Source organism: Lissotriton helveticus, chromosome 10, assembly GCF_964261635.1.
Source record: "Lissotriton helveticus chromosome 10, aLisHel1.1, whole genome shotgun sequence".
Lineage (NCBI taxonomy): Eukaryota > Metazoa > Chordata > Amphibia > Caudata > Salamandridae > Lissotriton > Lissotriton helveticus.
The window spans coordinates 577872082-577888100 of record NC_136071.1 but is presented as its reverse complement, the minus strand read 5'-3'; the positions used below and the strand labels follow the sequence as shown (position 1 = coordinate 577888100).

Here is a 16019-nt window from a genome sequence, read left to right as displayed (position 1 = left end):
AGATGCCAATTGGGTATTTTGTTTCAGCACAGTTTTTCTTTTTAGGGAAGGAACACAGGCCCTGGGATCCTGATTGGCAGGGACCCAGGGCACACTCAGTCAAAGTACATCAGCAGTTCGGGAAAAAAGTGGGGGCATACCAAGGCAAGAAAGATGGCACTTTCTCACATGCCCCCACTCTGGCGGAAAGACTGGCGGGAAAAACTATGTCATGAAGGGAGGGGGGTGCCAACCTTTGCCCACTCCACCCCTCGGTGGAGGAGGCGAGGTGAAGCACGACCCCAGGCTCCGGCCATCTTGTAGATGGAGAGCCCTGCCCAATCCCAGCTAGGCTCCTGCCCCCCTCCCTGTACTCACCCCAGGACAGGGACCCATTGATCCCTGCCCTTGCCCTACCTGTAACGCCCCACATCAGATAAGGGGTTATCTTGATCCTTAATCTTCTGTAGCCACAGAAGTAGACGTCCTTCTCGGTCTGAGAATTTTTTGAGAGAAGGTCCTACAGATCTTGCAGTCTCTCACCTGGTGATCAGGATACAGGCAATAAATTCACTTCTTGTGGGGGTCCTCAGAAAACAGCCGGAGCTTCCCATAAAACTCACAAGGTCGAAAGAGCGATTTCTTAGATGAAGACATCCTGAAACAAAGAAAATTCCTGAAGAAATAGAAGAGTACTGAGCAGAGCTCAGGGAGACTCCCTTCACACGACGTGCGGTAGAAAATCTGAGAGCCGGAGCCTCTGAAGAGAACATTCTGGAGGGTGCTGTCGCCGGATTGGCTACAGTTTGGACTGTATATAATGACTTGCACAAGTCATAAATGTGGAAGTTTTTTTCCTTGTAGTTTCTGGCTACTTTACTTCCTGGTTCTAGGTTACCTATGTTATCGTTATATGCATAATTATTGCTTTTTTTATGTACCGTGGGACTCCCACTCCAACAACGAGGAATGATTCAGGCATGTATGAATCTATGAAAGATACCCCAATACTGGAGAACTCAAGGTGCACCCAAGTACCCGAGCCCTCTAACTAACCTGCCCAGCTGTTAGTTCCTCCTGGAAAACTTTCTGGACCGAGCTATAAACCACAACCAGAAATCCCCATAGACAACAGGGCACCTGATGCCAAACCAGCACCCTGCGCCCAGCTGTCACTGCGAATGTACTTTGGTTGCCAACTTGGATCCCGCTTTGCCCTGAGCTTCACACCAGGAGCTTTGCTACCACAACTTTGTGGCCTGCTCGTGAGCAGCCACCAGCCGGAGGACCCCTACTCCCCACTGGATAACATTGGGCCTCTGCACTCTGCACCCGGCGGCCCTAGTGCCGCTGAGGGTGTTTTGAGAGTGCATCCTTGACCCTGGGGGAACCCTGGTTCTAAACCCAGAATACCAACTCCGACAAATAACTACTTGCCTGTAAACAGATAACTCAATTTCCTTCTAGAAGATTGCATTGACTGTTTTGTCTTGAAAATGGTTTTAAGTGTGGAGTTGGTTTTGCGTGAGAACTTGAAAAACTACAAATACCTAAAAACTGCTTTACTTACCTTTTCTCTAGGAAATGTCCCAGTGTGATATCTAGGCACATCACATGGAGTAGAAAAAATTGATTTGTAAAGTAATCTAACAGTAATTTTCACTGTATTGAAAGCAAAGTTACATTTTATAGAGTGTGGGACATCATTTGCTAATGGAGTGTGTAAAACAAATGCTCAACACTACCCTCTGATAAAACCTTACTGCTCACCCACTCTACCACAAATAGAGAGTACGGTGCTATCTACACTTACCTCTGCCTACCTTTGGAGTTCTACTGGACTCTGTGCACACTATATCTCATTTTGCGATAGTATATACAGAGCCAGTTTCCCACAGGATGACCCTGCAAAAAGGGCCAGGTACAATACAAGCCATCTCCAGCCTAAAGCCAGGGTAGACTAATACATACCTTGACGGGCTTCGCTGCTTGGGGGAATAGAACATGGACCTTGGCCAGCAACTGCAGGGGCACATTCCAGTTCTACACCAATCTGAACCCATGTGGATCCCCCCCGTCTCTGCTCTCAGGACCAACTAAGCTATTCCATGGCGATTAGTTTGGTGCCCGCAGCCAGAACCAGGCCATCAAGGGGTCTCTGGTCCTAGCCATTTCGCAGAGTGGGGGCTGGAGTGCTCCACTGTACCCCTCATCAGCGCAGATCTACTCTACCACTGTTCCCTCAACCCAGGTTCTGCACCCTCAGGCTGACCAAGGGTCATGGGCGAGGCTCTCCTAAACCTACCCTTCTTTCTGAGGTTCTGCACCCTCCTCCTAGGTGAGGTACCTTCAGAACCTAAAACTGTCAGGGCAACTGGGACCAACCCTCAGGATGAACCGGTGCCAGAGGCAAGTTCTCCCTCACCCTGCACCCCCTTCCAGAATTCTGCATCCTCCCACCTGGAGTGGTATCCCCAGAAGACAAAAAGAAAAAGACACTGCTAGCAGTTGTCCGCACACCAGGTCGGAAATTACCTCCTGAACCTGGTCTCCCAACCCAGGGACTACACCCTGCGGCTGAGCATGTGCCTGGCAAGTCAGGACTTCCTGGGGAATATCCCTTCCCCCCTCAAGGGTAACCTATACCTCATGTGTTGTGTGACAGTCCGCCTGACGCTGATCTCCCGACCCCTGCCCATTTGACAGTGCGTGAACCTCCCCCCCCCCCCCCCCCGAACGAGAAGTGGTGTCACCAGAGTCATTCCAGGGGGGCTCTACTATCAGAGCTGGCCCCTGACCCACTGGTTCTGCCACAGGGGACTGCTTCCCCCTCTCACCCCTCCATTTGACACTCGGAGGGGCATCTGTAAGCAGCGTTCCACCAGTTCAAGTTCTCCTGACACTAGGAGATCCCCCACAGCAGCTAACTTTCCAGTACAGACTAGGCTCCCCTCCTGGCGTGCACTCATGGAACCAACCATGCCCTGGGACTGGTCTTTGGGCACACCCCATTCCCAATCCTCTTATGAGACAGGAGGTGGGCTTTGGGCACACCCTCCTACTACACTGGGACTTACCTGAGTCAATCTACTCTATTAAGTGCTTATGACTGAGGAGTATACCCCGGGAAAATAACTGGGATTAGAGGTAAGTAAGGATAAATTACTTACCTGTAATCCTAGTTCTCTTCCAGGGGTATCCTCAAAGTCAAAATATATATTTAAAAACACATATATCTAGCTCCACATATATGTATATACATATATTATTTTTCTCATGCTAATGCAGCCCCAAAAAGAGGCTAACAATGTAAAACCTTGTACATGTACTGCAATTATAAAGGAAACAAAGAACACATTAAATCAAATATCCTTAGAATTTTGTGTTTTAACAAGTAAAACCACTCATAACTCCTGAAATTGCTCATAAAAAGACATTGTTAGCCTCAGGCTGCATTGAAAAGCAATAACATAGAAAATGAAAGCATTTTCAACAAAAAACTGGCACTGTGCCTTTAAGGCAGCCCTGATCCCAGGCTTCCCATCATGCCTCAGGGGTGACAGTTAGGTCAGTTGTTCTTTGCATAACCCTGATGTCAGGGCTAAATACAAATATAAAAAACGTACAGCTCTCATTTACCTGGGGAGGCGGGTGGGTTGCTTATGACTTTGATGAGGATACCCCTGGAAGAGAACTAGGATTACAGGTAAGTAACTTATCCTTCTCTTCCAGGGGATCCTCATCAGTAGTCATAAGCACTGAATAGAATAGCAAGCCCAGCAACCACTTGCAGGTAAATGAGAAGTACATCTTCTACCTTAAAAGACCCAACATCACAGCCCAGACTGGCTGTTAAACAGATTCCGCAAGGAGGCTTGGCCTACTTGGGTATCTGCTCTCGTGTCAGAATCAAGACAATGTCTGGTAAATGTATGGACAGACCGCCAGGTCGCCGCCTTACAGATCTCAGACATGGGCACGTTATTGAGAAAGGCCGCAGTCGCAGCTCTTCCCCTGGTGGAATGCGCCTTGGGAGAAAACCCCAGGGGTTTTTGCGCTAGCTGGTAAGCAAGTTTAATACATGGAACGATCCATCTGGAAATGTAACGTTTTGAAGCAGCATGGCCTGTCCTGATCGATTCATAGTTAACGAAAAGATGATCAGAATGACGAATCACTTTAGACCTGTCAAGACAGAATTTTAAAACCCTTTTCAGGTCTAAAGAATGCAGAGCCCTCTCAGCTAGTGTAGAGGGGTTGGGAAAAAAAGTGGGCAGAGAAATGGTCTGATTTACATGAAAATCTGACACCACTTTAGGCAGAAAAAATGGATGCGTCTGCAGCACTACCCTATTCAAATGGAACACGGTATAGGGTTCTGATGCACAGAGGGCTTGAATCTCGCTCACTCTGCGAGCTGATGCGATAGCCACCAAAAAAGGCGCTTTCCATGAAAGATGTTGTAAAGTAGCTTTGTGAATGGGTTCAAAAGGAGGACCCACCCTGGGAGTTGAACACCAGGTTCAACTCCCAGGGTGGAGGAGGACGACGCACTGGGGGGTATACTTTTTTCAACCCTTGCAGGAAGTCCTTGACAGATGTTAGCTGGAAAAAAGAGGTTTGAGAAGATGACCGCCTATAAGCCGTTATGGCCGCTAGGTGCACCTTGATGGAATTAAACTTTAAACCTGCTTTAGCGAGATACAACAAATAAGGAAGAACTGCTTCTTCTTGACATTTGATCGGATCATGACTATTCTGTATACACCACATATAGAATCTCTTCCACTTGCATGCATACGAATGTCTTGTGGAAGGACGCCTTGCCTCTTTCAGACCTAGATGGCCGTATTGGATGACCTCAGGAGCCATGCTGCCAAGCTCAGTGACGGAAGGTTGGGATGGTAGATCCTCCCATCCATCTTGGACAACAGGTCCGGCCTGCATGGTAGCCTCTTGTGAGGAGTCACTGACAGGTGAAGCAGGTCAGTGTACCACCACTGCCTCAGCCAATCGGGAGCGATCAGAATCATTGTTGTGCACAAGTGTGTTAGCTTGCTCACCACCTTCGGAATCAACGGGAGAGGTGGAAAGGCGTACACAAATTCGTTTGACCAGTCGATCAAAAGAGCATTCCCTCTCGAGCCTGGCCGGTGGAACCTGGAGGCGAAGCTTCGGCATTTGGCGTTTTGGTCGTCCGCAAACAGGTCTATGGTGGGACGACCCCAGGATTGAAAAAGTTCCTCTACCACTTCGTCGTGAAGAACCCAGTCTTCCGTGTCGTCAAAATGGCGGCTTAGAGCGTCTGCCCTCACGTTTTGCTCTCCTGGAAGGTGAACCGCCCTGACAGACAGCCTGCGAGCTAGAAGCCAATGCCAGATCCTCTGCGCTTCCAACGACAACGTCCGGGAGCGCGTTCCCCCCTGATTGTTCAAGTAGTACATCGTGGTGGTGTTGTCCGTCTGTACTAGCACAGATGCCTCTTGGATTGAGGGGAGGAACGCTTTGAGAGCTAGGTGGACTGCTCTCAGCTCCAGCATGTTGATATGGTAAGTGCTTTCCTTGTGTGACCACTGACCTTGCACCTGCAGTGGGCCCATGTGCGCTCCCCAGCCCAGAAGGGAAGCGTCCGTGGTCAGTGTTTGCACAGGGGGAGGTTGGTGGAACAGGACTCCCACTTGCATATTCTGAGCTTTTGTCCACCACGGAATAGAAGCTCGAGCTGCGTCTGAGATGGTGATGTGATCGTCCCAGCGAGCCGATTGCTGATCCCACTTGTCCTCCAGATCCTGCTGAAGAGGACGCATTCGAAATCTGGCATTCGGGACCAGGAAGATGCAAGACGCTATCGACCCTAGCAGGGAGGCAATCCTGCGCACTTTCTGAGTCTTGCCGCGAAGAATCAGTTGACATTTCTGGGTGATTGATGATTGTCTCTCCTCCGAAGGAAACACTTTTCCTGCTTCGGAGTCTAGCAGAGCTCCAAGGAAGTGGATCCTCTGGGTGGGCTGAATGACTGACTTTCCGAAGTTGACATGTAGCCCTAGTCTCTGGCAGAGCTGTATACAAGTCTGGAACGGATTTCTTACGCTGACTGGGGAAGGACCTTTCACCAGCCAATCGTCCAAGTATGGGTACACGAAGACCCCTCTGCGGCGTAGAGCAGCTGCCACCACTGAAACACACTTCGTGAATACCCGAGGGGCCGACTTCGACCCCAAACGGTAGAACTTTGAACTGATAGTGGGAGGTCCCCACCCTGAACCGAAGAAATCTTCTGTGACTGGGGTGTATTGGAACATAAGCATCTTGAAGGTCCAGCGAACACATCCAATCTCCCTTCCTGAGATGTGGATTTTTTTGGTGAAGCGCCAACATGCGAAATCTTTCCTTTTTGACGTGCAGATTTAATGTTTGCAAGTCCAGAATGGGTCTGTATTCTGCCTAATGTCCTTTTTTCTTGACCAGAAAATAACGGGAGTACACCCCTTTTCCCCTCTGAGAGACCGGCACTCCCTCGATAGCTGACTTTGAGTAGAGTGGCGACTTCTCTTTGCAGTAGGTGCAGCTGATGATTTGATGTTGACATCGGGGGAACCGGTGGAGGCAGATGATTGAAACGAAGACAGTACCCATTCTGAAGCGTAGACAACACCCATCTGTCTTTTGTGATGATTTGCCACTCTTCCAAATGATTTGCCAGGCTTCCCCCCACTGGAGTGGTCCACGGCGCTGGGGGAAGAGACGACTCATTGCTTGGCTTGAGTCTTGCCGGTGTTGCCTTAGCGTTGATTATTTCCACCCTTGTAATATTGGCTGAGTAGCTAAGAGGCTGCTCCTGGTGGGGCTGCTTGTTCCAGCATAATACTTTCTGTTAACTTATCTAAGGCTGAATAAACATACTTTACAACTTATCTACATCTGCCTCGGCTACATCATTGTATGTATGTATGGACTAACATACTACAGCTTTCCTTTGTACTGGGACTTTTGCTGCCACTGCGGATCGTGGCTCTTCTGCCAGTTCGGGGTTTGAACCCGCTGCTTTGTAGAGCCCTTGTTGAAGGAGCGAAATTTCCTCTTGAACTCCTTCTTCTTCTCAAGACCCACCGCCTTGAGAGTTTCCAGCTCTGCCTTCATGCGCTGCATCTCTTCGTCCGCACTTGCGCCAAACAACGAAGTACCTGAAAAAGATAAGTTCAATATGCGCGCTTGGGCTTCTGGTTTCAACGCCGTTAGGCGCAACCATGATGACCTCCTTGCCGTTACCCCATGAGCATACCCATGAGCTGCTAGGGTAGCCCGATCCGCTGCGGCGCTTATCACCTGGTTGGAGGCTTGACTGCCTTCCAGGAGGATTTCTTCAAAGTCCTTACGATCCTCTGCTGGGATTTTCTCCACAAAACGCTGCAGAGAATCCCGCAGGGATCGGTCATAACGCCCCAAGAGGGCTTCCGCATTGGCAACTTTGAGAAAAGCCGCTGATGTATTGCAGACCCGCCTTCCCCACGAGTCTTGCATCTTACTGTCCTTATCCGGAGGCACAGTGGAGGATGAGGCGACTGCATTGGACTTCCTCGCCGCCGCGATAATCACTGAGTCCGGGGGAGGATCAGCTCTGAGGAATAGCGGATCGTCCTCTGGAGATTTGTACTTTTTAAGAATCCTTGCCGGAGCCGCCTTGACCGTCGCTGGGGTTAAAAAGACGTCCATAACTGGCTCTATAATCCCCGGCACCAAAGGCAGGAGAGGTTTGGGTGCAGACCTATGCTGTAGTGTTTAAAAAATTACTGAGGTCTTGACCTGCGGAGCTTTTAAGGTAACTCCCAGCTTAAGAGCTCCCCTACCAAGTATGTCCTGAAAAGTGAAGATATCATCAATTGGAGATACCCTCGTTGAAGGAGAGTCTGTTAGGGTAGGAGAGTCATTTCTGTGAGAGCGGGTCGAGGAAGAAGTAGAAGGAGTTCTTCGCTCTCTCCTTGTGCTTCTTGATCGTGATCTACGCCTGCTGGTTCGCACCTCGGAGCGTGATCTTTTCTTCTGGCGAACTGGGGAGCGCGATCTTTCCCTCTGGCGAACTGGGGAGCGTGATCTTTCCCTCTGGCGAACTGGGGAGCGTGATCTTTCTCTCTGGCGAACTGGAGAGCATGATCTTTCTCTCTAGCGAACTGGAGAGCGTGATCTTTCTCTTTGCCTCACCGGAGAGCGTGACCGTTCTCTAGGCCTAGAGAGCGGTTGCTGCATCCGATACGCTGTTTCCTTGTCCTTAGCCCAGTGATGAAGTGGCTTGTACCATCTCGGTGAAAGCCTGACAGTAGGTGACTTTGGAGCTGAATCTTTCACTGGAGAGTGTGATGGAGGCATTGCATCCCTTTGCGAATGCCTGGAGTCCTCACTGCCCGACTTATAAATAATTAAATCCGGGCCAGAGTCCGAACCTGAGCCAGCCGCAGACCTGGAGCAACTGCGAGAGTCCCTCTGCTCTGGAGACCTCTTCCGCTTGGCAGCGTGATTGTCACTCACTTGCGAGCCCTGGTCATCCTCCGCAGCTGGAGCGGATCCAGACGACCTTGGAGACTGCTGCGCCACTGGTTGAGGCTGAACCACTGGAGTCCCATGCCTCGACGTCGACTTCCGAGGAGGTGAAGTCCATAAAGGCTTTTCCAACGTCGAACCTTGTTCATCTCTCGACGGCGAGTGACCTGCCGACGTTTGTGAATGCCTCGACGTCGAACGTCGATGGTGTGACGCCGACGGAGGAAGCTCCGACGTCGAATTACCGTGGTCCTTCGACGACAATGAACACCTCGACGTAGAGTGCCGATGGGTCGTCGACGGAGAATCCCTCAACGTCGATCGCCGATGACCTGGCGACGACGGAGGGTGCTTCGACGTCGATCGCCGATGACCTGGCGACGACGGAAGATGCCTCAACGTCGAGCGTCGATAGCCTTACGACGACGGAGGCTGCCTCGACGCCAAGTGCCGATGACTAGGCGACGGCGGAGGCTTCGACGTCGAAAACTCTACCTGAGCCTTCGACGACGGAGGTCTCGACTTTGAGCCGCCCTGCTTCAACGGTGAACTCTCTCGACGCTGCACATCTCCCAGTTGACGGCAGCGGAGTTTTCTTGACTTTTGACGCTGAAGACTTCACCTTCTTCGTCGTTGGAGACCTCGACGCCGATCCAGACGGCGAAGGAGAGCAGGTCGGGCCTTTTTTCGACGTCGACCGCTTCTTAAGTCTCTCTGGAGACCTACCTCTCTCAGAAAGTCCATAAATCCTGCTTCTTTCTCTGTCCTTGATAGTTTGGATGACAAGGACTGGCTGTGGACACAAGATGCTACCTCATGAGAGTCAGGTAGACAGCGAACACACACTGGATGTGTATCTGACCAAGCCTTCTTATGCCCACAGGCAGGGCAGGTGTCAAAAAGAGCCTTAGGCATTTTGACAAATAATTAACCTTTTTTGAGCCCAAAAAAGGTATAACTATCTCTCTAGGGTAAAAAACCCGTTGAGTGAGATCAAAAAATTGAAGAAAACACCAAGTAATTCTGACAAAGTAAAAAAAAAGGTGGGAGCTGTTAACCAAGGTCCTGACAGAAGGAGCCGGAAAGAACAACTGACCTAACTGTCACCCCTGAGGCATGATGGGAAGCCTGGGATCAGGGCTGCCTTAAAGGCACAGTGCCAGTTTGTTGAAAATGCTTTCATTTTCTATGTTATTGCTTTTCAATGCAGCCTGAGGCTAAGAATGTCTTTTTATGAGCAATTTTCAGGAGTTATGAGTGGTTTTACTCATTAAAACACAAAATTCAAAGGATATTTGATCTAATGTGTTCTTCGTTTCCTTTATAATTGCAATACATGTACAAGGTTTTACATTGTGTTAGCCTCTTTTTGGGGCTGCATTGGTATGAGAAAAATAATATATGTACATACATATATGTGGAGCTAGATATGTGTTTTTACATATATATTTTTATATTGGTTCCGGGGTCCCGCACAAGGGCGGGAATATTCAGAGCTTATGACTATTGATGAGGATCCCCTGGAAGATAACAACCTTTTCCCTTTACTAGAGTACCTCCTGAACACAACCAGTCAAGTGGCAGGGGTCAGTCTGTGCATACCACCATTGTTCCTTTCACTAAGTGCTTTGGTGCACACAAACACTAATGCCCTGTCAGGGACAGTAAATGCAATATATGTTGCACTACAATACAGGAATTGTACATATTAGGTAGGCTGCATATGAAAAAATCCTTAGTGCAGGTTTCCTCCTAAGGTATTTATTCTAAAAAGAGTCCACAGAAGCACCTTTTGTTATGAAACATTTATACGAGAGCAGGGTTATAATATGCATACCTACAATGTATCTCTGAGGCATATTACAAACTTGGGCTCAATGTCAATGGCTCTATATGCCTCACCACTGAATGCACATATGAACGTTTCCCTCCGATGAAGCAATCTCGCCAAGCTAAATCTACTTGCGTGCATCTCTTGCCACATGATTTGCTTTGATCTTCAAATACTCACGAAAAGAAGGGAAGAAAAAAAGGTTTTGGACAAGCAGGGGAACAGAGAGCACACAGTAGGTCTCAAACGGGGATGGACCTTTGAGGAGTGTGTGACTACAAGGCCTCCCACTCATACCCCCGTTGGGAGCGGATGCCCTATTAATGTGGGGTAATTCCCTTTAGGAAAAAAGCAGACTGGTTTCAAATAATCCTGCAGTCTGACACACAAATTGCTTGCCCACTTTTGCACTCACGACTTTGGGGGAAGTGACTTCTTCACATACCATCCTGATGAAAGCACAGGACCATCTTTAGGCCAATAGAAAGGGCTGAAACATGTTGTCTAGTTTAGGGTCATAGGACCATTACATCTCTAGCCCTACTACATTTTCTAACCTGGCCTCCCTCTCCACTAATAAAGGATACTTTTGAACTGGGGGAGTAATTTTATCTTTAAACGTGGGGTGAGCCGATAATTATGCATGTCACTATTGATATAAGAAGAATAAGGTCTATTTAACTTACCAACCACAACAGTGGGTCGGGGGAAGACTGCGTAGAAACTTGGTACGGTGTAATCTGAAAGGAAATTTTCCCCCCAGCCTCTTATTCTCTCTCTAGAAGGAACCACCCTGGTTCCAGAAGGGATACTTAGTTGTGTTTGTCTATATTCCTCACCATTGAATGCACACATGAACGTCTCGCTCATATGAAGCAATCCCACCAAGCTAAATTTACTTGTGTGCATCTCATGCCACATCATTTGGGTTTATCTTCAAATACTCACGGGAAGAAAAAGAAAGTTTAGCACTCTGCAATGATTGGCCAAAAATCTCTACAACAATTTCAGTCTCAAAGATCCATCAAATGACATGAGCCAACTTACTAATGAGCAGAATTGACTGACCTTCTATTTCCCCTCTCTTCCCGCTCTCTTCTCTTCAAACGTTCCTGATTGCGTTTTGCCTGCTTTTCCGCCACAGCTTTCTGCAATTGTAACAGAGTATAAGTTAACCACAGGTTTGTAAAAACTGGGACATATGAAATATAACTAATTTTAGAATACAACTAAAATGGACTACAAACCCATCTAGAAAGTTTGATATATTTTATACGGAGCATAAACAGCTTCTCAGAAAAGAAGGTAGTTGATTAGTGTGGTACTTGGGCAAGTACTTCTCTTCAGTAATGCTCCTTCTAGTGGACCCAAAAAGCAGAGACATCAACTTTAAAATATTCCAAACACATCACACTGGATTCAAAACTCACAGCAATGCTCCCAAACGCCACTAAGTGGCAAAGAGGCTCAACGTTGGCTCCGTTCCATCCAGGAAGTGACTAAGCAGCATGCAACGACTAGCTGTGCACGCCAATGTCAGTTTCTTGCTCGAATTTCAGTGTGTCAGACACAAAGCACAAAACAATTATTGCAAGAAGTGTGCAGGTCTTCAATCTGGGACCTTTTCAGATAGTAAAAAGACCACTCCACAGACCAGGGTTGCAGTAACGTGTATTCAATTGAAAGAGCTTTATAAAAGGTAAGTAACTTTTTTTCTTGTTAATTAATTCTACCCACAAATTCATCAAAGTACTACCCCCCAAACGTGGAGGGTCTGAGAAGTGGGCCAAGAGCTACGGGAGGAACATGTGAATGTGTGCAAAGATGCACGTGTCGTTTCCAAACAGACGTCCAAGACAGGCACTCCGAGACAATGCAGTAGTGGCAGCCTGAACCCTGGAAAATGGGCTGTCTGATCTTTTGGCCTGTTTTTGGGCAATGAATACAAGATCCTAATGCAAAGCTAATTGTCTTCTCTAAGGTTCTTGGTATACGTGATGTGAAAGCTTAAACCTTGTTTGAGGTTCCACCAATGAAGCCTCACCTCTTAATGGGTGAGGAAGGGCAAAGAACGCTAGGAAAGTGAAGGATTGCCCAAAGAGTAAAGAAGTCCCGAATTGCGAGAAAAAAGGCACCCAAGTCATCAGCACTAATTTGCCCAGGAAAATGGTTGTGTAGGGCATTGCTCCGCCAGTGCCTGGTGTTCACAAATGCGACGAGCTGAAGTGATTCCAATAAGGAAGACAGTATTTAGAGTCAGCAGAAGCAACAAGAAGGTATGCATTGGTTGAAGGGAAGTACTCATGAAATTTTTTTTTTATAACTTTCTAAAAATCAAATTAACGTCCTACTTTGGCATCCCAAAAGGTTTAGGAAAAACATTTTCACAAAACCTTTAATTCAAATAATAGGTTGTTTAAACAAGGACAGATCGTCTCGCAAACACAAAGGCCAAAAGGGCTGACAACTTTTAAAGGTGCCCAAAGCAAGGTTTTGCTGGGTCATAGACCAAACAAATAAAACATCTGATGTTTTGGCTTACAAGGGCTCAGTCCTGCAAGATCCAGACAGGATCCCAAAATGTGTCGGTGCCCAGTGTAGATGGATGCCTGGAAGCAAGGATGCCATTCACCTCAGGTGGTAGATCTAAAGCAGTCAATTGCTGTTGCTCAATCTCGACGTATGGAGGTGAGGATTGTGAGCCCAGCCTCTGCCACAGAAGATCCTACTGAAGTGAAAGTAGAATAGAAAGATAGACACTCATGCCCAGAAGTCCCGAGATTACGGATAACCAAGAATTTCTGTTGAAACAGAAAATGGCGAAATTACAGAAGGAAGTTGCAAAATTCGACAAAGAAAGTATACCCTTACCTTAAAGAGGGATACGCTAGTAACAGGTATAGCTACTCCACTGATGAGAGTTCAGATAACGGGAGCCGGAGGGGATCCTCCGGGAGTGACTCGAGTGGTAGCTACCCTCCTAATAACAATCGCAACCAGCGCCGCCCCAATTGGAACCAAGGACATAACGGTCCAATGTTCCACGGGCCCCCACAGATGTTACCTCCTTGGCAGTACCCCTTCTACCCCCAGGGTCCACCACAATTCTACCCAATGAACCCACCTTTTTTAGACAGAGGTTGGGGCAGAGGAAGAGGGCGCAAGCGAGGAGGTCAAAAAGCTGTACAATGGCAAGATCAACCAACCGCACCGACAACGGTGGAAACCAGGAGCACGACCAGGGGAAGGAGAGTTTAATTGTGAATCTCTCTAATAGGACGATTAACCAAGTAGAGACAGAGATCCTTGAGAAGGGCCTAGGTTTTGTGCCAACTCCGGCCCCTGACAGCTTCACCGAGATGTGCGAAGTCAAACAACTATTCAGGAAGGTACACCTGCGGTCATTCTTTGCTGATAGACCTGAGAATGAAAAAACTGACACGGGGTTGCAAAAACCTTCTACCTTTACCCCCACTGACTCTATGGTCCCACCTGAGATACTAGCCTTCGAAAGGGCGGTCCTTAGGAGCCTGAAAAACAAACCTATAACCACCACCTATAATAACTTTAGTACAGCTGAGAAACAAGCTGTCCAATCACTGGGCAATGACACCAGTATCGTTATTAAACAGGTGGTTAAGGGGGGTGCCACCGTCATTCAAAAGAGCAGTGACTAGGACATCGAATGCAAACGCCAATTATCCAATGTCACTCACTACAGACCACTCACTGTAGTCCCAACCAAGAGGCTCAATACCACCATTACGAGCCTGGTTCTGGAGGGTGAAACGAATGAATGGATCTCTAAAAATGAAGCTGCTTTCCTGATAACTGCCGACCCAGTTATCCCATACTTTTACACCCTCCCTAAGATCCACAAGGGAGTGTCACCATTCCCTGGGAGGCCCATTGTATCTGGCATTGGCTCATTATTAGAGCCATTATCCAAATTCTGTGATTCTTTTCTCCAACCTGTTGTCGGAAAGATTCCATCCTTTCTGCAAGATACTAGGGATGTCCTCCGCCTCTCAGAATCCATCGAGGGGAGGGAAGGTGTGGATTTACTCCTCACCTTGGATGTTGAAGCGCTTTACACAAACATCCCGCAACAGGCCACACTGGAAGCCGTGGAGTCCACTCTCCTACTCGAGGAATGGTCCTCTCCCACTCCTGTTTCCTTCATAATGGCCTGCGCTTCCCTGGCGCTGACTGAAAACTTCTTTCAATATGGGACAACTCTATCATCAGATCCGTGGGACTTCCATGGGTTCAACTTTTGCCCCCAGCTTGGCATGTATTTACATGGCCACTTTTGAAGAAAGCACAATCAGATCTGTACTCAACCCCTACTGTAACATCACACTATGGCGCAGGTACATAGATGATATCCTCATACTATGGAAGGGTGATCGTCCTACCTGTGAAGCCTTTTGTTCTTGGATCAACCTTCAGAACCCTTTTTTGAAATTCACTGGTACCATCTCAGAAACAACTATTCCATTTCTAGATCTATGTATCAATCTAAACCCCACTGGGATCAGTACCACTCTCTACCGCAAGAGTACTGACAAGAACAGCCTCCTACTGTATAAAAGCCACCATCCACGGGCCTTGAGGGACAACCTCCCTTTTGGACAATTCCTCAGGGTCCGGAGGAATTGTACAGCTAAATCGGACTTCCAACAAGAAGCTACCCTTCTCCAACATAAGCTTCAGGATAGAGGATATCCAACCAGAGTTATCCAAAATTCCCGCAAACGAGCTCTGAACAATCCTTGGGAGACTCTCCTGGAAACCCACCCTAAAGCACCAGACGAACACATAACCTGTGTGACCGGTTTCACTCACAACTCAGCATTTTTAAAGAAAACTATAAACAAACACTGGTCTATAGTCAATTCGGGTGGCCTAGACATCCCCCGCCCTCGTTTTGCTTTTAAAAGAACTGCCAACTTGAAGGACGCCCTGATCCACACACGCCCCAAGAAACATAACACTGACAACCAAAGCACTCTTTGGGGACTCCCCCCTGTGGTTGGTCATTTTCCGTGTGGTGGTTGCGTGGTGTGTCCACAGACACTGCAGTGTAAGGAAGTCAGACTTTCTGATACATTTGTGTGGCAGCTTCGCAGACATGCAAACTGCAATAGTACCAGATGTATTTATATGATCACCTGTCCCTGTGGTAAAAACTACATAGGGATGACAATGAGGCAAATCAAACTGAGGATCATGGAGCACAAAAGTAACATCAGATGCTCTAAAACACATACAAGACTCTATGAACATTACTCCCAGCACAGCCACCCTGCTGATAGTCTTTCATGGCTGGTGCTGGAGTCCCACCCGGCCATAACCAAACAGGCCCTGTTCAGGATTGAACAGAGATGGGTTCAATGTCTGAAACTGGACACTATGGTGTTAAACGATTCAGTCCCTTGGACATCCCTGGGACGGTAGGCATCTCTCACAACTTTTCAGAACACCTTACCTTAGGTATTACCCACCTTGTCTACCTATAATGATTATACTGGGGGCTAAATTGACTCAATGCACCGGACATTCTTAATGTATGCTTCCTTGGGTTCGGTCCACCTGCTAACACCTAGGCTAGAACCGTTCATTACACCTACAGTCCACATTAGTCATGAACAGCCCTGACTACCCCCAGGCT

General features: G+C 47.9%; 1 protein-coding gene across 3 annotated transcripts in view; it reads right to left on the bottom strand.

Annotated features, from left to right (window-relative positions):
- Window positions 1-16019, bottom strand: part of LUC7L (LUC7 like) — a 253595-nt gene that overhangs the window by 62346 nt on the left and 175230 nt on the right. For 2 of the 3 annotated variants that reach the window (XM_078663114.1, XM_078663116.1), the window contains one exon: window positions 11414-11493. In XM_078663114.1, the coding sequence (XP_078519240.1) occupies window positions 11414-11493 (80 nt within the window). The remainder of the gene's footprint in view (window positions 1-11413; window positions 11494-16019) is intronic. The other variant, XM_078663115.1, reaches the window with a different exon arrangement.